The following is a 22,673-nucleotide window of genomic DNA, read 5'->3' as shown; positions in this document are numbered from 1 at the left end:
TTGTGGTATTATACGTTCAATGGGCTTGGACAAATATATAATGAAATACATGTATCATGTTAATAATTACACAGAGTATTTTTCCTGCCCTAAAAATCCTCTGTGCTCTGCCTATCTCTCCCCTTTGCTTCCACCCCTAACAACCATTGATCTTTTTTACTGTCTTCATAGTTTTCCCTTTTCCAGAATGTCCTGTAGTTGGAATCATGTAATATGTAGCCTTTCCAGATTATCTTCTTTACTAGTGATATGCATTTGAGGTTTATCCATGTCTTTAATGGCTTGATGGCTCATTTCTGTTTATACTCAGTAATATTCCTTTGCCAGATGTACCAGCAGTTTATTAATTCTCCTACTGAAGAACGTCTTAGTTTCTTCCAAGTCTCAACAGTTATAAATAAAACTGCAATAAACATCCTGGTGCAGGTTTTTGTTGAAAATGTAAGTTTTCAACTCCTTTGAGTACATATGGAGTACAGTTGTAGGATCTTACATTAAGAGTATGTTTAGTTTTATAAACAAACGAAAAAGTATGTTTCGTTTTGTAAGAAATTCTCCAGACTGTCTTCCATACGGCTGTACTATTTCGCATTTCCACCAGCAACAAATGAGAGTTCCTGTTGCTCCACCTCCTTGCCAGCATTTGTCATCATCAATGTTCCACATAACTTTTTTTTATTTTTAGAGAGAGAGCATGTGAGTCAAGGAGAAGGGTGAGGAGTGGAGGGAGAGAGAGAGAGAATCCCAAGCAGGCTCCAGGCTCAGCGCAAAGCCCAACACAGGACTCGATCCCACGATCCTGGGATCATGACTTGAGCCAAAACCAAGAGTTGGACACCCAACCAACCAAGTCACCTAGGCGCCCCTCCCCTTTTTTTCCCTTTTCTGCATAGCTGTTTATTTTGTTTATTATGCTTTATTTTGTTCCTGATGGTGTTGACTTCTTCAAGAATTCTCTTCACGTCCTTGCTGGCCATCTTGCCTCTCTCCCTAACAAATGACTTTCAGCTTCTTTTCATCCTCAGCCCCAGCTAATTAGTGCAAGTAGCTCAATTTTGTTTCGTTTTGTTTTTCATTTAATTATTAGAGGGGGAATTTGATTGGCAAGCATCAGCTTCATGTGTCAGGCTCTAGATCAGCCTTGAGTCATGACCCCACTCAAATATTAATAACTTTGCTAAACAAAACCATTTGTTTCAACCATCTTTAAATGCATTCAAACACTTCTTGTACTTTTATTTTGGTTTTAGCTTGAATTCTGTATGGATCCTTTGAATAATAGTGTATGTACTTTTGTCATAAAGTATACCCAAAGGCATATTCTTTATGACTGAGTTTGAAATCCCTTGAGGTTTTAGACCAAATCATATCAGACCAAGGAGAAAAATTCCTCATGGAATGAACACATAGCTCTGATAATCAGCTTATGAGTCAGATTGCCTGAAGTGGATTTAAGTCCTACTTCTGTGATCTATCTCTTCTCAGGATTTTATGTGAAGATGTGGTCTCACAATGTAGTTTTCTTAAGGCAGACTTTTTATGTGTGATGGGTCTTTGCAACACCTCCTACTTATAAATACAGGATGATGTAAGTCTCAGTCATGAAGTTCAATTTCTGTGAGGTTGCTCCTGTGTGACATGTCAAGTAACCAGGATTTATTATGATTTATATTGAGGCTGTGGAAATAAGGTTATTATTTTTTTAATACTTGCATATTTATTTGTTTATTTTTAGTTTATTTATTTTGAGAGAGAGAGCTTGAGCAGGGGAGGGGGAGAGAGAGAATCTGAAGCAGGCTACACACTGTCAGTGTAGAGCCCAATGTGGTGTTCAAACTCATGAACCGTGAGATCATGACCTGAGCTGAAATTAGGAGTCAGACACTTAACTGACTGAGCCATCCAGGTGCCCCATTGCTTGCATCTTTATAGTTCACTTATAGTTTAATGAAAATCTAATGGTTAGTTAGCTCATTTTCAGATTTTTGTCATTGTTATTGTTTGGAATGTTCTCTGGGAGATTTTTTGGCATACCCCAAAATGTATGCCCATATTGTAAGTTTCTTTCCTTCCTCCCTCCCTCCTTTATTCATCAATGGCAATTTCTGTTTTAACAGATGACTTTCAACAAGATTGAAGTGAACTAAATTATTTTTATTTTCATAAGCTTTACATTATCTACATTGCTTTTCATTCATTTCCATATATTGACAAACTTAAAATTGTACCAAACACATATTTTAGTCAAGATCATATCATAAACATTTTCTATATATCAACATATATTGTCCCTTTTAATTATGAAAAAAATAGCCATATTAAAGCTAAGGTAGAAAACAAAGCAAAAGAAACTGGCCATAATTCAATTCTGATATTGTAAATTGTCTTAATTTGTGCATATGCTTTATCCCTCTCCTTCCACTGTGTTGACTCCAAGGCTTAGAGACTGTATGAGGTATTATGTAGGACCTGTTATGTTTGTCATTTATGGTCTGGCTTTGCCACTTAGGGAGCTCTTCCTTTATTAGCCTTGTGCTGTCAGCTAATTGCATCCTGGGGATCATGGGTAAATGTTGCCTGAAATAAGACATCTATAAATGCTGAGGATAGGACCTACATCAAACTATTATACCTGCCCCTAGCATTGTGTCTGATATATGGGAGAGGCTTTAAAATACTTAATGAATGAATAAATGCTTGACTAGAAGGTCTTGAGAGAGCAGTAAACATAAGGCAGTTATTTGATATACTGAGTTGCTATTAACGTAGATAGAAATAGTCATTGAAGGAGCAGTAACTATAGGAATCAGAGTGTGAAGGAATTGATGGACTTTAGGGAATAGCAGTAACACGCCTACATATGTAAATATCTAGGATGTTTCCTAAGAAATGTTTTCCATGATAACTCGGTAAGGGAACCAACCTTTAAAAAACTTCAACTTCTGTTTATTTGGCTTCATTCCAACCCCCATCTTTATACAGAACCTTAGGAACAGGATGAATATAAAACACTTGGGGCATTTGATAGAGTTTATGTATTATTACTTATGTTAGTAGAAAAGATTTTATTGAATGGTTAACATGTGAAATTATCATGTCAGAATCATGAAGGAGTCACACAAAAGAGTGGCTTTAAAAACAAAAGAGACTAACAATGAGATTCCACTACCCATCTATTAGAATGGCTGAAATCTGGAACACTGACAATATCAAATGCTGTGGAGCAAGAGGAATTCTTATTTATTGCTGGTAGTAATGCAAAATGGTACAGCCACTTCAGAACATAGTTTGGAGATTTCTTACAAAACTGAACTTACTGTAAGATCCAGCAATTGCACTCCTTGGTATTTACCCAAAGAAGTTGAAAACATATTTTCAACAAAAACCTGCACAAAGATGCTTATAGCAGCTTTATTCATAGCTGCCAACACTTGGAAGAAACCAAGATGTCCTTCAGTAGGTGAAGGGATAAATAAACTGTGGTACATCCAGACAAAGGAATATTATTGAATGTAAATAGAAATTAGTTTACTGAGCCATGAAAAAACTTGGAAGAACCTTAAGTGTATATTACTAAGTGAAAGAAGCCAATCTGGAAAGGCTACATACTATGTGATTCCAACATAGAATCCAGAATAGAACATTCTGGAAAAGACCAAAACTGTGGAGACAGTAAAAAGATCAATTGTTGCTAGGGGTGGAGGAGAAGGGGAGAAATGAATAGGCAGAGCACAGAGGATTTTTAAGGCAGTGAAAATACTCTGTGTGATACTTTCATGATGTATCTGTGTCATTATACATTTTTCCAAACATGCAGAATGTACCAAGAATGAACCCTAAGGTAAACTATGGGCTTTGGATGATTATGTGTCAGTGTGGATTCATCAATTATAAATGTAGCACTCTGGTAGGGGGAGTTGATAATGGGGAGGCTATGCATGTGGCGGGGTGGGGGGGGGTGGCAAGGGTATAAGGGAAATCTGAACCTCTCCATTTTTTTGTAAGCCCGAAACAACTCTAAAAAAAAGTAAAAGAGTCAATAAGTAGCAAAAAATGTTAGCTATGGCAATATCTAAGTTTGGAGGTTTCTGAGAAGCCCATCAGGCAGCTCTATCACAGTTTGACCAGAAAGTCTTCTGGGGGTGGGACTAAGGGACTGGGCTGGATGGGAATTCTGCTGCCTTTCTGCTTCTAGGAAGAGCCCTTTCTCCAGATTTCTGCTTGACTTGGAGCAAAAATAAAAGAGCTATCAGATGGCACTAAGGGTCCATCAGGATGGCCTCCCTAGCTAAGAGCTGCCCTTTGGTGGCTCAGAAATGTCATCTCATTAGGGGAAAGTCCAACTGGTGAGAGACCCTGAGCCAGCCTGATGTCTCTTTTCTATTTTCTCCCATCTGTGGCAGAGCCTGAGCCTGGTTTGACTCAAAACAGTTCAAACCCCAGGCCATCCTTCTGGTTATCTAATAAATAGGGGAGGGGCTTGTTATGATGTGAAAATACGAAGAAAGATTGGGCCACAGCTTTCGTATGCTTTAGACACTGAAGGTCTGTAAATCATTAAATGATTCTGGTAGTAGCAGTCAAAATAGACATGTATCACAGCCAGAGCCCAAATGTGAACATATTTGACAGATCTGTAACTTCATTGCTTTTTAATGTCAGTCAAACAGATTCCACTTTGGTTTCTTAGCCAGGCTTCCATACGCCTATTAAAACCCTATGAAGTTGAAAATATGAAACTTAATATTGGTAAAACATGTAAACAGCATAGCCTTTTTCCACCGTGCCATGTAGTTAAGAAATTAAGAGTAGGGAAATTTCAATTTGGTATCTCTCGAAAACAATTACATGGTGAGAATCTATTCTCTTTTAAAGTTTCCTAATAGTCCAGTTACAGATTTTTTTACTTAAGAGCTTAATTTACACACCAGTCAGGAGACAATCCTGTTTTGTTTCATGTTTAGAGGTGTGCAATTAGACAGTCAAATTGGTTCGCTAGGGCTGCCGTGACCAAATGCCACAGACTGCATGGCTTCAATAATAGAAGTTTATTTTCTCGCACTTATGAAAGCCGGAAGTCCCGGATCAAGGTGTCTGCGGGCTTGGTTTTCTTCCGAAGTCTCTGTTCTTTGCTTGCAGATGGCCGTCTTCTTGCTGTGTCTTCCCATGCCATCCTTCGGTCTGCATGTTGCCTGTGTTCTAATCACCTTTAAAGACTCCAGTCTTGTGGAACCAGGGCCCACCCGTATGACTTCATTTTACCTTAATCACCTCTCTGAAGGCCCTGTTTCCAAATACAGTCACGTTCTGAGGTATAGGATTAGGTCTTCAACACACAATTTTGGAGGGACCCAATTTAGCCTATAACACTAAGGGTTAGGCTAAAGGTTCTTTTCTCAACTTGCAGTGAGGACTGAACTTCTTGACTGTACAAAGTGATAACCTCTCCTGTGATGGCACTGGGCACCGGATCCAATACTTTCTTTCAGAGCAAGTTAGAGGGTGTGGGGCCTCTTGGCCGCACATCCCCTCACAGTTGCCATCTTCTTTGTGAGATTGTTGAATTCCTGTATTCCGTGTTGCGAAGTACCTGACTACTGTTGGGTACTGTGTTTTAATTTAATTCATTCACTACTATTTGCTGAATACTTCTTTTGTGCCTGTGATCTTTTTTTTTTTTTTTTCAAGTAAGCTCTATGCCCAACATGGGGCTTGAATTCACAACCGTGAGATCAAGAGTCGTACACTCTGTGGACTGAGCCAGGCACCTCCCTGTGATCTTTCTATATGATGATAATATCTGTACTACATACAAAGTATTTTCATGTCTCCATGTAACATTGAGTTAGTAAGAGAATAAATAGAAAATACCGTAAATCTTAGATTTCTTAAGAAATCTTTATTTTTCACTTTAAATACCAAATACTGTCATCATTTGAGTGTTCATTTTATATGTAATGTGTATCATTAGTAATTTACTAGTGTAGACCTTTTTTGTAGTTACAATCTTATTTGTATCCAAATAATCAAAATACTGTATTTAGGTTTTAGTTTAAAAAAGCCATATTCCATAACTTCATATTAATCTATTTTTGACACATGTAAGCACACATTTTAGAATGTCAGTGTGCAATTAGATATTCTTAGCACATGTCATTTGTGAAAAGCACTTTAAATCTAAGTACATTCAATTGAGCATAATTAAAATATCAAGATACACATTCTTCATATACATTTTGCCACTTAATTTTTTAAGTAGCTATAAGTATCTACCATGTGAATTCAAATTAAAGGGAGGTGATTAAATACAGTTATATTTAATGCTTTTAGTTTAAAATGTAGCAGGAATTGCACTGTGTTAAAAAAAAAATACCCCGCTATGTTTTCTGTGGACAGCAGATTGATGACAGGATTGATTTTTTTTTCTTTTTTTTTTTTTTTTTTAATGCAAGACTGTTAGTAGTTTCTGAATATTCTCAAGACTTTTGGCTAGACTGGTTTGGGGAGGCAGATCATACGAAGCATGCCTTTTCATCTTGTGAGTTCTTCTGACTCAACTCCCCAGGTCCCAAGAAAGAATGTTCAGGGATACTATCCAGGTTAGGAAAGAAGCCTTGGAGAAGGGCTTGTTTAGTTCCTAATAGGTGAAAGAAAATGGATCCTAGGGAAATAAGAACTGGAGCTTCTGGACCAGACCTTTACATAATGTGTTTAGGCTGTGGCTATTTTCCAAAGTTTAATAATAAGCAGGCTTGGTAAGTCATCTTCAAGGCATATAACTTTAAAACCTACTTATTCACAATTATTGGACCTAAACTATGTTAGGCTCACTTTAGTGCGAAGGTCCCTGTCCTTGGAGAAATTGGGCAGTGCATTAGGGTCCTGCAGTATGTTGCCTTTCTGAATGTTTCTTGACATTCTGTTTTTAAAAAAGCAGATGAATCACCTCCCGGAATAAAATTACCTATGCAGCATCCGAAGTGTTAACAGTGAACTTAATCATTACGTAACATAGCAAGAGGAATTTGGGTGACAAAATCGTGAAAAAGAAGAAATCAAGCTTATAGTCGCATCTGGTCAGTGAGCCAAAGCTGTGACGGAAGCCACGTTTCAGGTTCTTTGCAGACTGTCTGGCCCATTTCAGAGAGGGGGTATTAGAGGGGAAAAAAACCTGTAATTTTACTTTGAGCCATGAGGAGTGTGTCATATGAAAAATTAGAGCATTTGGAAATAACGATGCTTGTGTCGATAGAGCCCTATTCATTTGAGAAGCTTGGTGCTTGGGCTTCATGCTGACATAGTTGTAGCTTCCATAGTCCTATGTCCCTTTCTGGTTGCTCTCAGCCCTCCTGGATGCAAAGGTGAGTTTATGAAGATCATGGATTTTAGACAGGAATCACAACCACTGAAACTGCCCTGGAGACATGAACTTGGATTTGTATTGGTAGCAAAATGGGGCATCCAGCATTCACCTGGGACAGCTTTAAAGGCCCGAAACATTAGAAGTTGATCTTGAACATAAAGGGCATCTGTGTGGCTTTCCTTCCAGCAGTCAGATTACCTGGTCAGAAGAATGTGCACTGTGCCTCGTTTTCAGCAGTGGGAACCTAGTCTCTGTCTCAGTTCCTTGTGCAACCGGTGGTGCTCATTTTCAAAGTGGTTTGCTAGTATTGGGGGCAGTTCACACCTACATGGAACCACAGAAAGCATCCCCACAGGCAGTGTATGGTCAACTCTGCTGGATAACTCTCTTATCTAGCCATTGTCATTTTTACCAGCTCCTGCAGCAGGACGTGATTGACCATTTCTCTGTAACAAAAGTATTCAAAATTAGAAGTACCCACTTTTATGGAGTGTCTGCTTGAATTTAATTAATAAAGTTAAGTGAATTTAAATTAAATAAAAACTCTCTGGTTATGTGGGGCACCACTCTATCACCCATCACTTAGGTGAGTTTTTGTGTCCCCCCACCCCGCCCCCGCCAAACTTTTTTTGCTCGAGACTGCTACTTCCTGCAATCCTCAGTATAACTATGTTTCCCTCAAAAAGAAAGTTTAATGTACAGGTTTCTAGGAAAAGAAAAAATCGGAACTCATTTGTACTGGTTGAGGGAGTTTGGTAAGTTGAATGGTAAGCAGTATCATTGATTGAGTAGTATGCCAGGCACCGGGATGAGTGCTCTGTGTACCTGTTTCCATTTTATTTTCACACAGTCCTGTGAGTAACAGCCAGAAATGTGCTCTGTAAGGTGTGTGTGTGTGTGTTGGGGGGGGGGGGAGGTGTTCATTAGTTTTGTTCACTCTTACACATCTGCTGTGGAGGTGGCACACGGTTTCCTTTAAAAAAAAAATGCTACAAAGCGTTTTGTCACGTTGACACTAGCATTCACTGTTAGTGCAGTGGGCAGTAAACATACCTAGCCTCGTCCGGGTGAGAATCCACATAAGACTGAACTGACTCATTCCTCATCTGCAGGCCTGTGCACACAGTGGGGTCTTAATGGAGAACCCACTGGGTGCTGCCCCGTGGCTCCAGTCCTTTCAGGCAGGTGCAGATGAGCATGCCTAAACAGCCCTTCAGCACACTGCATCCTGCTGTGTCTCCCGTCCGTTTGAGCTGCGGGGTGGCAAGCATGGGCCACTGCATCAGACACCTCTTTAGATGTCACTAGGTACCTCATTGTCCTCCTGTCTGCGCACATCGGACTAACTTCACCATAACTTTGTATAACTTTTGGAGAGCCAGAATGTGATGTTACTCTTGTTCTCAGGGGTCGTTTGTTGTTTTGTGTTCGGTTTATGCTTCAGAACTTCCGTTGTCTCCTTGTGCCAAATCCTGATCCATTTGATTCTGTTTGTCTTTGAATCATAAATAGTAGGGAAATCCTGGCTTCACTGTCTGTCTGCCTTCCACTCCCCTCCCCCACCCAGAACTTGTGTGCTATTTTGCGTGTGACCTAATCCTCCTCAGCTCCAATTTATCTCTTCACTGTCCCCTAGAGCTGCTCTCCTTCATGACCCTAAATGCATTTGCATTCTGCCTTGCTTGCTTCCATAAATGACATCATTCTCTCTCTTTCCCTTCCCTTAAAAAGGTAGATTAACACATGGGACGCCTGGGTGGCTCAGTCGGTTAAGCGGTTAAGCGTCTGACTTTGGCTCAGGTCATGATCTCGTGGTTTGTGAGTTTGAGCCCCACGTCGGGCTCTGTTCTGACAGCTCAGAGCCTGGAACCTGCTTCGGATTCTGCGTCTCCCCCTCCCTCTGCCCCTCCCCTGCTTGCTGTCTCTGTCTCTCTCTCTCTCTCTCTCTCTCTCTCTCTCTCAAAAATAAATAAACATTAAAAAAATGTAGATTGCACAAACTCTGATTCCCCAGCATCCACTTTTCCATCTTTCCAACCACAGATCACACGGTGAGCTGGACCTTGCCTCCCTGTGCCAGCAGATATTGTTGGCCATTTTGTCGTTGGCTTTTTCCCTTCCAGAAGCCCCTCTCTTGACCTCTGTGCCTGGATTGCTGTGCTGTGTGGCGGAGGCTTCTTGTCATTTAGGTCTCCACTGTTGGTGTTTCATCTCCCTGCACCCCACATGAGCTCCTGCCTTCAGTTAGCACAGATAGGGGATGACACCCTCCTCTGACTCCCTCCCTAACTCCCAGCTCGCTTTCCTATTGCCTTCTGGATGTGTCACCCTTCCTCTGTGCCCATTTGTTCCTGTTACACACCTGTAAAAATATGGGCCCTTTCTTTGATCCTACACATTCCTTCTCCCGCATTCTCAGCAGCGGGGCCCGGTGTTCTCTGCTGCATCCAGTGCTCAGCCATCCACCCCCATACCTTCTTGCTGGTGTAATTGTTCCAATTCTGACCTTTCTTCTCTCTCATCTAGTCTGCTAAAACCCTAATTGTTATCCCTGGCTTTGGGCTCTTCTCCCCTACTGAACTCTCCCTTCTACCACCCGGTCCATCTTTCTGAGACACAGATGGTAGTCACGACACTCTCCAGGTCTAAACCCTTTATAACCTGCGTTCCTCCCGCCGCACGAGCACAGGAAGGCACTATCGAGGCCTTCTGTGATTTGGCCCCAGTAGCCTTCTCCAGCCTTCTTCTCTCATGGCCTTAAGCAGCTGGCTGGTTCTTCTGTGCTGCCAGGATACGTAGTGATAAACGGTGGAAGTGCCTGTCTGGCTTCGGGCAGGTCTGCTTTGAATATAGACTCCATCTTCCTAGCTCTGTGATCTCAGGCAGATTACATAAGCTCCTTCACCCTTTCGGTCTCCATTTGCTCACTTATAACACTGGAATAGTATTATTAGCTACCTTAGGTTATGAGGACCAACGGAGAAAATTCATACAGAGCTCTTAGTGTAACGTGTAGTACATAGTAAACACTCAGTAAATGCTAGTGGATGATAATGTTGATCTCCTCATAATTATCATCCATATTAAAACTTCACTGGACACACGGTGCCGGGTCTCTTTGCTCTCTAAGTGTGCCAGGCCTTTGTCACTGTGCCTTTGTGCCCTTCTCTGCCTAGATTAGCTGAATCCTAATTGCACTCAGTCACCAACTGATGTGTTACTTACTTACGTGCCTTACCACCTCCCCAGGTTATCCCATCCAACAGATATCTTACCTTTCTTCGAATTGCCATGGCAGTTTATCTGGACCTTACCTCTTCTTGTTTGTTATAATTCCCTTTTCCTGTGTGCCATGTTTTTTCTTCGTAACACATATATTTATTGGACTCCATAGAAAATCCTTTGCTTGCTGGCTGTGTGGCCTTGTGTAAGTGCTGTATTGGTTTGCCACCCTGCCATAACAAAATTCCACAGACTGGGTGACTTGATACAAATTTATTTTGTCATGTTCCTGGAAGCTGGAAGTCCAAGATGGTGTCAGCAGGGTTGGTTTCTTCAGAGGCCTCTCTTGTTGGCCTGATGATGGCCCCCTTCTCGCTGTGTTCTCACACTCTCTTTTCATTGTGCACATTTGTGTCCATATCTCAGTTTCTTCTTACTATAAGGACAAAGGCTGCATGGGAGTAGGGGCCACCCATATGACCTCATCTTACCTTAACTACTTTTGTGAAGGCCCTGTCTCCAAATACAGGCACTGTCTGAGGTACTGAGGGTTAGGACTTCAGTATATGAATTTTGTTGGAACACAGTTCAGCCCATAACAGTTTCTTTAATCTTTTATGCCTCAAGTTTCTCTTATGTAAAATCTGGAAAAAATACCTCTTTAGTGGGCTGAAGATCTGTAATCTGTGCAAAGCAATAAATACCCTGATAGCCAGTAATGGATACTTAATGAATATTTATGACCTCACTCCTATTTCAAGCTCCTTGAGAACAGGAATGTTTTCTCACTCATCTTGTGCCCTTGCAGCTCTTAAGACAAACTTTGAGCACGATTGCTTATAAATGTTTGGGACTTTTATGATGTGAATGAATGAATGAATGAATGATCGATCAGGTAGCAGAAGTGAGTCTGCAGTAATAAGCACGTGTGTTTCTTGGATAGATCCAGATGCTGGGTAGGAACTAAGGTTTCAGTAATAAAGAACCTGTAGAAAGGAAACTTATAGACACCTCAGCGTCCCCACTGTAAATATAATGTGCCACCCACACAGAACCAGTTCTAGTGCAGTGTAGGAAATCTTTGCCTGTCCTACTTGCCGCAGACTCCAGAAAGTCACAGGGAAGTGATTTGTGACAAAATTACACACACACACACACACACACACACACACACACAAAACAGCATCATCACACAGCCAGGTCTCTCAAGTGATGAGGGACACAAAGACATGCACAATAGGTGTTCCTGTTCGCGGTCTGTGGATTCAGCTATCTTTGATCTCACGGAGGAGGGACACAGGTAAGGCACTGTGAATGGACAATAGACTGGGAGAGCGGCAGCCAGTGTGCCGCTCAGTGATCAAGTCGTGGTGATGCCCAGACACTGTGCATCTGATGATAAGCATCTTCTCTTGGTGCCTTGGAGTCTCTCATTTCCTTCCAGCTTGACTCCAAAGGACTGATTCATCTTTGGTACCTGTACAATGTGCCACTTTGAGTCTGGAAGCTCTTTCTTTCTGAGCCCACCCGAAGCCAGGAGTACATCATTATTTTTTCTCAGTATCACTACACTTTCTTCCCACTGCGTCTGTTCCCTGCAGCTGTCTGAAGTGGATTTGACTTTTGCATTGTCCTTAGTGATTAGAATTCACTGTGCCGTGCTAAAAGAATTGGTATCTATCGATTGGCTGGGAGTCAGGGAATTGAGTATTAAGTTCTTATTTTGTATATAACATTAACTTTTACAACTATTAGTGCAGATATAAGGTAACGAGTAAGACAGCGATTCTGTGCCTAAGGATTATACCCTTTAATAACGGCACCACTTGGAGACGTACAAAAAGTTTGTTGTGAGGTCAGATGTGAAACATAAAAGTTGCCCTCTGAAAGAAACTGGAGAACTGGAATTAGAAGTCACAGCTGTAAGTAAGCCTGTCAAGCAGCCTCTCAGAATTTAAAGGGATCATGGAGGTGATCCAGTGAAGTAGAGCGATTCTCAAATCTCACTGCACATCTTAATCAGGTTTTTTAAAGGGCAGTTGCAGAATTTCTTATTTATCTGAAGTAGGATTTGGAAGCCAGTACTTTTTCAGAGCTTCGCAAGTGACCGTAACATGCAGCAGAGAGGGGCACCATCACTTTGGGAGAGAGGAGAAAAAAACTCTACGGTGACACTACTGTGTCACAGACATCGTGCTGGCTGCTGTCCGTTTGCCATCTCCGCAAGCCTCATATTGAGTGAGGTGGTTTGACATATGGGACAGGGACTCGGTGTGCACATGCGCGCAGGTGCCTCTGCAGCCGCTGTTGATGAGTGTGCCTTGCATTCCTGTGCTGTTCTTTAAGAAGATCGACAATGCAGATTCCTGTCCGTTCTGCCCTTGATAGAGATGCTGTTACCTACATTGGGACTTTTATAAATCAGCCTCAGGTTGGATTAATTCCAGCTCAGCAAATCTTTCTCATTCTGCTCCCATAAAACAATTTTTACATATTTATTTTTTATTCATTTTTGCAACGCAAGAGCTTGGGTCAGGAAGCACAGGCATAATCCTCATTGTACCATTGGTGCTGTTACTAAGCCAGGTCCATTTCCTCCCTTCCTTCTGACAACTTTAACTCCCTTATGTCATGTGGAAAGATGCAGGTGCAAACCCACAAAATACTGAGGAGCTGTAGACAGGTGGGGACTTGGCCTTTCTGCCTACCCGCAGGTCCCAGCAGTGTGGGAGCAAAGAACAGCTGTTCTGAGCCAGAGAAGAGGGAGCCAAATGTCTGTGGGACCAGAAGAACACACCAGCCTCTGGGCATATCACCTCATGCTCTCCTTCCCGCTATCTAAGGGCCTTTCTTGGACCTTTTGATGAATCTAACCTAGGTTTTTTCCTGCCAGGATTGTTTGGCCCACCTCCTGAGAGTCATGTAGGAGAGCCAAAGGTGAGGGGTGAAACAAGTAAGCAAAGAGAGGTGGTCTGTGTGGCCGTCAAGACACTGGACCATACTGCTGCCTTCTAAACAGTTGTAATGTGGTGAGAGGGGTGGGCTTGGTCTGTTTTTAAGATCAAGTGTGTCTTAATTAAGATATCAAGTTGGTAAAAATAAAAAAAAACAGTTTGATTTGTAGAGAATTAATGGATGAACATATTTCTTTACTTTTTTTAGCTAACATTGCTATACATATCAGATAAGTTATGCAGAGGTATTTATTTTTCTTTATAGAAGTAATATATAATCTGTGTAGAAGAAATAAGAAATACAGCAGAAAAGAAAATAAACCACTTGTAATCCTAAAAAGCACTACATTGGTGTATTTTCTACACGACGGTAAGGGATAACAGGGGGGAAAGCTGTACATGCATTTGAACATGAGAGTTTATACTTCCCAGTATATATATATATTGGACCTTTTCCACAGTATTTTCGTTGGCAGCATAGTATCTCCATTGCATGACATACCCAAATTCATTTAATCCATCTCTCATCGTTGGATATTTATATCGTATCTAATTTTTATTTCCAAGTGAATTCTAGTTTCAAGATCATCTTTGTTTATCCAGTGTTGATTAGTACTGGCCATTTTATGAGGGCACATACATTGGTTAATGGGGTCAGAGAATCTAATAAGAAGTAGTTTTGTATGATATTAATCCAAATTATGCTTGTTACCGTGATGGCATCTACTGAGCTATAAAATATCAGCACCGTATCTGGTCTAGCATGGTGGCGTCACTAGGTAGTAAAGATTCTGAACTATACTGTGTGTCAACCTTAGTTTGGAAGAAATAAAAATTTAATATATTTGTGACAAGAAATAACAAGCTGAAGTACAGTGAGAAAGAATGTAATTGCGTATAATAAATACAAGCTGAGCTTCAAAATAACTAGCTTAAAACTTCCCTTTTAATACACTTTATTGTTTAAGTACGTTTTATTCTTTTTACTTTTATGTTTTTAGGCGTATTCATTTTGAGAGAGAGAGAAACAGAACACACAATCAGGGCAGGGGTACAGAGAGAGGGAGAGAGAGAGAATCCCAAGCAGGCTCCATGCTGCCAGCACAGAGCCTGATGCGGGGCTCAAACCCATGAACCATGAGATCATGACCTGAGCTGAAGTCAAGAGCCAAATGCTTAACTGACTGAACCACCCAGGTGCCCCAAGTTCACTTTAAAGATTTCCACTGATGATCTCGGAGGTGGGGCACCCAGCCACTGCTGGAATGAAATAATACACATTGCTCAGAGTTTGGGGCATAGTTGATTTGATGCATATTTTTACTACTTTGACATTTATCTTCTATAAAAAGATTAATCTATATACAGGTAATACATACATAAAATTATAAGAATAGGCAGCTCCATGAAATGGTGTTTGATGATGGACCTGATTTTTTAAGAGAAGACAAAATAGCTTTCATCTAAGTTTACGTGTTCTCTGGCAATTCTTGAATCATTGCCAGAATCATAGAGTCCATCACGGGAGAACCTGTGTCCTCCCTATCTCCTCCTATTCTGACAAGCAGGTTTGTGTCTCTTTATTTGGATACTATTTGATTTTCATTTTAGTGCTGCCTTTGTGCCCTTGGCTTTGAGCCCTGTGATAGCAGTTGTTTGTGCTTCAGGGAATCCATTTCATTTCCATGCAAGGACTTTGGTGAAGCCACGAGACATCTGTCTCTCCTCTTTGCCCTCTTTCAACGTCTGCATAAGGGAAATAGGACCTCAGTACCCAAGACCTCCTTGGCAGTAACTGTATTTTGATTCAGACTCATAGTCACTGTCTTTTTTCTTTTTTAATGTTTATTTATTTTTGAGAGAGAGAAAGAGACAGAGTGCAAGCAGGAGAGATATGAGGGGCGGGGGAGACACAATCCAAAGCAAGGTGCAGGCTCTGAGCTGTCAACCTAGAGCCCGATGTGGGGCTTGAACTCATGAACCACAAAATCATGACCTGAGATAAGTCGGATGCTAAACTGACTGAGCCACCCAGGTGCCCCATCTTAGTCCCTGTCGTAATTGATGGAACAAGGATGGAAAACTACAGTCTCTTGAAGATAGAATATTCTGAGCTCCATAGAGGATAATCACACCCTCTTCCCGACCTTCCTTACCCTTACTCTTCTGTGATCCTAAATCTTTACTTTTTTCTCTTTTTCTAGGCAGGAGGCTCCCAGGTGATTTTCACAAATCCTTTAGAAATCGTCAAGATCCGTTTGCAAGTGGCTGGAGAGATCACTACTGGTCCCCGAGTCAGTGCCCTGTCTGTCGTAAGGGACCTGGGGTTCTTTGGGATCTACAAGGTAACTGCCCTTTTAGTCATTTACTTGATCTGTGTTCATCTCCTAAATTAGCAGATGGGGTGAACTATGTAAATAAACTTCCCATCAGCATGAAATTGACTCCTCACATTTTGGTACCTGGAGAAGGCATTCTGCTGGGGCCCATAGGGTGCCTTCATGCATGCTATCAAAAAGCCATCCTTGACGGCCGCCTGGGTGGCTAAGTCGATTAAGCATCCAACTTCAGCTCCGATCATGATCTTGCACTTTGTGAGTTCAAGCCCCGCGTCAGGCTCTGTGCTGACAGCTCAGAGCCTGGAACCTACTTAGGATTCTGTGTCTCTCCATCTCTCTCTGTCCCTCTCCCACTTGTGATCTGTTTCTCTCTGTCTCTTAAAAATAAACAAACATTAAAAAAAATTTTTTTTAAAGCCATCCTCAAAATATACTAATCACAGATGACTATGATGTGAGTATTGCTCAGCAGTTAGCTCTTTGCAGCAACAGTGGCTGGAACTTTATTTGGATTTGTTACCCATACAAAAAGCTAATTCTCAGTGCTGTCCTCTGTGAAGGATAGAAACAAAGATCACAGGGTACCATTTTTCAGAAGATAAACTGGGCTCAGTTAAAGGAGAAGCCCATACTAGATTGGGAATTTATTTTCTGATCCTGTATATTCCAACCCTGTCCATATATATGCCTTTGTCATAATTATTTTGAATCTTAATCAATTGTCATTTAGAAAATAGTTTTTCAGAATAATTGCAAAACCAGGCTTTCAGAAAATTCTTGAAATTTGTTATTCACACTCCTCTACCAAGAAGTTGAACTGGAATATACTAGAACTGCCTCCATATATCCCCAGCCATAAGGCTTTATCAAACAAACATAAGGTGTTTACAATTTTTCAGTAAGAAAGTTAAAAAAAAATTTTCACGGCCAACTTGACTAAGTAAAGTTTTAGGGATAAATAAACCTGAAGTCAGATGTTTACTCAAAATAGTTTTCATTTATTTACACACAAACATACAAATTCCCATCATAGGAAATTGATATTACTTTTTTCTGTCCATACATATCAAGAAATATTTTATTGAAACTCTTTGTAAGAATTTTGAATCAGTGTTTGGATCGCCACCTTGTGAATCAACCATTCACATGGTCTTACCGAGTACATTGTCTGCGTTTTTATCCCACGCTGGCAGGGTGAAGCACTTTTGGGCTCCGTGTGCAGCATTGTCCCTGGAAATTTTATCCCACAGACACACAGCATGAGGACAGTTGTTTCTTTTTTCCTCTACCCAGTTCATCCTGAATGGACATACCTGGTCCCATAAACAACTTATCGTATTGCTTTTGAGAGTCTGTGTAAAATGCCTTGTTTTGACATTCAGCATTTATGAGATCCTACCCCCAGGAATACTCCCCCCTCCCCTTTTCTTTAATTCAAGTTTTGGAGGTGATTTTGGTATAAACATCCAGTGTTAGTGATGATTGAGGTTGTTGCAGGCAAATCTGCCTGTCCCCAAATGCTACTCTGTACTTCTCAAGGTCAAGTGATTGTACCCCATGATCCAAGACTTTGTTAGACTTGAATATAATGTGACACACCTTTTCTGGGGTTAGTTTTAGGGGGGGAAACTTGCCTTATATTTAGGCATGTGTGGTTAGGAATAAGCATGCAGATTTTGTAAGTAGTGCCCAAAATACTCAGCCTGTGGTTGTGCAGGGAGCACACTGTTAGAGGCATTTCACTTCCCAAATTATTCTCCAGCTGTAAAGGAACAAGCAGTATTATCACAAAGCACAGCACTGATAAATTTGAAGAAGAGTCGTCTTTTCTAAATTTTTAGGCTCTCTGCAGACTGTAGCAAGCGTGGCAGCACGTACGTCATTTTGACAGGATGCCAAGCAGTCTTTCAGCAGGTTGTCTGGTGAAAAGCACTTAGGTACTATGGCAATGACTGCTATCGAAACGTCTCGAAAGATAAAATGGTAAAAACTTGTTTGCTGACACAGAAACGGAGACTGTTAAACTACCTGCAAATGATATAAGACTGAGAGTCCTTTTCATCTTCACAGTATTTCAAAATCTAAATCCCTGCTAACACCCCTTACAAGAAGTTGGTCTCCTGATTTTGCAGTTCGGAAAATAGAAGCTGCCGATGACGGGTATCTGGGCTGAAACCGAGGCTCAGAAGTTTCTTGTTTCCACTGCTTTCCTGAAATGAGCAGGATTGCTCAAGTTTGAGCAAGAGACCTCTCCCATATAAAGGTAGTTTAATTACTAGCCTGGTGGTTTAATCCAGTTCAGAGGCATTCCATGGGGCTTGTTGCTGCCTTACAAAACGCTGCTTTTGGAGTATTGGTAATTACCAAGTGAAGTCACTAACACTTTGAGCTTCGGGAAACTTGGGTGTCTGTGCAACTCTGCAGTCCCATCCTTTCTGCAGGCCATTGGTGTCAGCAGCCAAATTCACTAAGACTGAGTCTAGACTTCACTCAGCAGAGCTCACCTCTCCATTCTGTTGGCTCAGTCCGGCATTATCACCCTCGGCGACCCTCCTTTATGTTCCCCTGTTCCAGCCACGGGTTTTGTTTCTTGCGAATCTCTCCTGTCCAGTTTTGCTCATCTGACCCCACCCTTCCCTGCTCAGAAATCTTTTAGCAAGTCAAGATCCATCCTTTTGGGGAATGCTGAAGCATTGGAGCTTTGGGACTTTAGCATTTCCATGATTTGCTGTGATTTTGTTTCGGGGTAGTGCTTTTTAGTCATAAAGGTTTTTCTCTGTCTCTAAAAAAAATTTTTTTTAAATGTTTTTATTTATTTTTGAGATAGAGAGAGGCAGAGCATGAGCAGGGGAGGAGCAGAGAGAGAGGGAGACACAGAATCTGAAGCAGGCTCCAGGCTCTGAGCAGTCAGCACAGAGCCCGACACGGGGCTCGAACTCATGAACCGTGAGATCATGACCTGAGCTGAAGTTGGAGGCCCACAACCGACTAAGCCACCCAGGTGCCCCTCTGTCTCTAGTCTTTTTAAGTTGGGCAGAAAAATGGAAATGGCCTGGAGTGACCTAACAATGTAGAACTTAGTATGTGTCCCTGCAGGTGGGCCTTTAAAAAGAGAACTGCTGTCCCGGTTTTAGTGGGGACTGGTGATCTTCATTCTCCTTCCCTTGGATCTTTTGTTTGCTGTTGTTTACATGACAATGTAAGACCTGGGAGGAGTGTGTGGTGAGTGGCTCTGTCTGTGTGTTTAGGCCTGCTGTGTAACCTCACCTAAATTGGACTTAACCAGTCTTTCTCTTTTTCTCCTGAATTGACTTGCAAATTACCCAAGTATTCTGTGACTTCCCAGTAAATGGTAATTAGGACGTTTGCTTTAGAAATACATTTACAACTGAAAAAAAAGTGGATTTGGTAAACATTTCACATTCCTGAGGTTAGAAATGGTTTAGAACAGATATAGTGAACTCTGCAAACAAAGCTCCCCGCCCCCCCCCCCCCAACCTTTTGGTAACATTTAGGGAGATTTAGTCACAGTGCAGACTAGGTAGGTAATTGAAGTAAAGGCAAGAAAATTAACTGCCACTGAACGAGCTATTTGAATATAATGTAGTTTAAAAAAAAAAAAACTACAACATATATTACTTTTCTTAAGAATATATGAGCATGTATTTCCCTTTCCCTACATAAATTTTGTTTATTGCATAAGCCCCTGGAACATAAATAAAATCAATTCCATCATAGAAAAGAAAGTAGTATGCATCTTTTGAATGGTACCTTGCCCATAGGAGCCAACAGAGCTTTGACGAGGGAATGGTTTACACTGTAGTAATGGAAGGAAACATCATTTAACGTTAATAAGGGCAACACAGCTGATATAGGCTAAAAAGTTGCTTCCTTAAGCAATGGACAAGTTCATGGTGCTTTGTGAAGGCAAAAACATGGTCCGTGAAGCGGTGACAGCCAGGATATCAAGCATTGTTGAAAACTGCTTTCAGATTATGTAATCACAAATTACACTCCAGCCTGGAAGGTGGTCACTTAGGAATAGGAGCCGTATCGACTGTGTTCTCACCAAAGGCATTTGTCCCTCTGCATTTAACAGAGCATTCAAATACAATTTTCATCTACATGCAAGTATGTGTGTATGTGTGTTCATTCACATAGTGTGTATAAATCAGTCACTGGAGCTGCTCTCCTTAAAATCAGAAAGCAAGTAGTGATACATCAGTACATTCTTATTCTGCTAATTATCTCAAAGAGATGTTGTTTGTGTGTGTTTAAAATAGTTTACCTTTAAAAAAAAATCAAATAATTCAAAAGGTATGTGAAAAAGTAAGACTCTCAAACCCTTACTGCTTCCTTCTCTCTTCAAAAGGTAACCACTATTTTCTTACATATCCTTAAGAAAAAAAATCTAATTACATCCGTATTTATCTCCTTTTCTGTGTATCTATCACAAATTGTATCAGTTTCAATGTTGTATGTGTGTGTGCACGCTTTAACACAAAGGGAATATTTTTTTTTTAATGCTTATTTATTTATTTTTTGAGAGAGAAAAAGGGAGCAGGCCAGGGAGGGGCAGAGATAGGGAGACAGAATCCCAACCAGGCTCCACGCTGTCAGCGCAGAGCCCGATGTGGGACTCGATTCCACGAACTGTGAGATCATGACTTGAGTTAAATGTTAACCAACTGAGCCACTCAGGCTCCCCAAATAGAATATCTCTAAATACACCATATATCTTTTTTATTTTTTTTAAATTTTTTTTTCAATGTTTATTTATTTTTGGGACAGAGAGAAACAGAGCATGAACGGGGGAGGGGCAGAGAGAGAGGGAGACACAGAATCGGAAACAGGCTCCAGGCTCCGAGCCATCAGCCCAGAGCCCAACGCGGGGCTCGAACTCACGGACCGCGAGATCGTGACCTGGCTGAAGTCGGACGCTCAACCGACTGCGCCACCCAGGCGCCCCTCACCATATATCTTTTTTAAGTTGAAATGTATAGTTGACACACAATGTTATAGGAGTTTCAAGTGCATGCAGTAGACCTTAAAACTCTTTCTTCGTTGTACTTAATAGCTGTGTACATTTTTTTCTTTAAGTTTTTCTAAGAAGTTTCCTATTGATGAATATTTGTGTTGTTTCTAGTTTGGGGATACTATAAGCAATGACAAGGTGAATATCCCCTAAAGTGTATTTTGACATAATTTTGTGAGTATATGCAAATGATAAATTCCTAGCAATGAAAATGTCTAGGTCAAGGGGCATGTGCATAGTTTCAGTGTGAATAGATGTTGTCAGATGACATCAGTTTATCAATTTGAGCTTGATAGTGTATGAGTACACAAGAATACTCAATTTAGGAGCTTTTAAAAATACCTATTTTTCTGAGTTCCTGACCCCACCTGAAGAAAACAGTTGTCCCATCATTACTTTGAGGACACTTGTGCCCTGCTAATTTTCTAACATCAAGGGCCATTACATGGTTTTACAGCCACCAAGGTGGTAGTTCTCACCGTCTTACTTCTCCCACATTTATCTTTCATCTGGGTGTCTGTGAAAGCCTCCTCATGGATTGATTCATTTTGACTCTTGACTCCCTTAAATCCATTGTCCCCACAGCAGCCAGAGTTGGTCTGTTTAAAATGTAAATCAGATTAATTAATTCACTCCACACACTTTTAATGAAAGCTGACTACTCTGGTAGGTTCAGATGCAGCTGTGAAGAGCCAAGTCCCTGTTCAACGTTTGGTGGGTAGAAAAAGCCATCAAGAAAGTAAATTTGGTGAGAGGTGGGGTGGGGAGTGGCAGAGATGGGCAAGACAGATAAAGGGGTGGGAGATAACAGGCTTCCAGTTATGCTGGGAATATGCCATGGGGATAAAAGGTACAGCATAGGGAATATAGTTAGTGACATTGTAATAGTGTTGTATGGTGACAGATGGTGGCTACGCTAGTCGTGAGCACAGCACTAACATCTAGAGATGGTGAATCACTATGTTGTACACCTGAAACTATCACGTTGTGTGTCACCTACACGCAGTTCAACAAAAACAAATCTCTGACATCAGGTGGGTGTTAAGACTTTGAAGAAAAAAGAGGCAGATGAGGGTGAGGAAAAGGCTCAAGGCAGGATGGGATGTGGGGCAGGGGGTGCATTTTTTTTTTAATTTTTTTTTTTAACGTTTTATTTATTTTTGAGACAGGGAGAGACAAAGCATGAACAGGGGAGGGTCAGAGAGAAGGAGACACAGAATCTGAAGCAGGCTCCCGGCTCTGAGCCGTCAGCACAGAGCCTGACGCAGGGCTTGAACTCACGGACCGCGAGATCATGACCTGAGCCGAAGTCGGCCGCTTAACCAACTGAGCCACCCAGGCGCCCCAGGGGGTGCATTTTAATAGGTGATCAGGAAAGCCTCTCACATGAGATCTTATTAAGCAGAAACCAGAGGAAATGAGACACGAGTGTGCCCTACAGAAACCATGTCTTCCTAATGGAAAACCATCTAGCAGCTTCCTGTTACACCTAGAATAGAACCCCAGCTCCTTCCCTGTGGCCCTATCTTCTCCACCCTCCATTTTGTACCATCCTCTGCTAGCAACACTGGCTGCCTTTCTTTTATTCAGATATTCCAAGTTCACTCCCTCTTGCTTTTCCCTCTGCCTAAACATTCTTCCCTTCACATCTTAGGTCAACAGATGCTTGCTCAGAAAGACAACCACATCACTTGCTGTCATAGTCTCCCTCGGTGTGTGTGTCTGCTCATCTAGAGTGTACTTTGATACCAGAGACCTAC

General features: G+C 41.3%; 1 protein-coding gene across 7 annotated transcripts in view; it reads left to right on the top strand.

Annotated features, from left to right (window-relative positions):
* SLC25A13 (solute carrier family 25 member 13) overlaps positions 1–22,673 on the top strand; it is a 190,305-nt gene that overhangs the window by 143,185 nt on the left and 24,447 nt on the right. For 6 of the 7 annotated variants that reach the window (XM_003982783.5, XM_019825505.3, XM_045052403.1 and 3 more), the window contains one exon: positions 15,744–15,884. The exons of the other annotated variant lie outside the window; for it this stretch is intronic. In XM_003982783.5, the coding sequence (XP_003982832.1) occupies positions 15,744–15,884 (141 nt within the window). The remainder of the gene's footprint in view (positions 1–15,743; positions 15,885–22,673) is intronic. 7 annotated transcript variants of the gene reach the window in all.

This window comes from Felis catus, chromosome A2, assembly GCF_018350175.1.
Source record: "Felis catus isolate Fca126 chromosome A2, F.catus_Fca126_mat1.0, whole genome shotgun sequence".
NCBI classification, from domain to species: Eukaryota; Metazoa; Chordata; class Mammalia; order Carnivora; family Felidae; genus Felis; species Felis catus.
The sequence above is the reverse complement of the archived record's forward strand: the minus strand, read 5'-3'. Positions and strand labels throughout refer to the sequence as shown.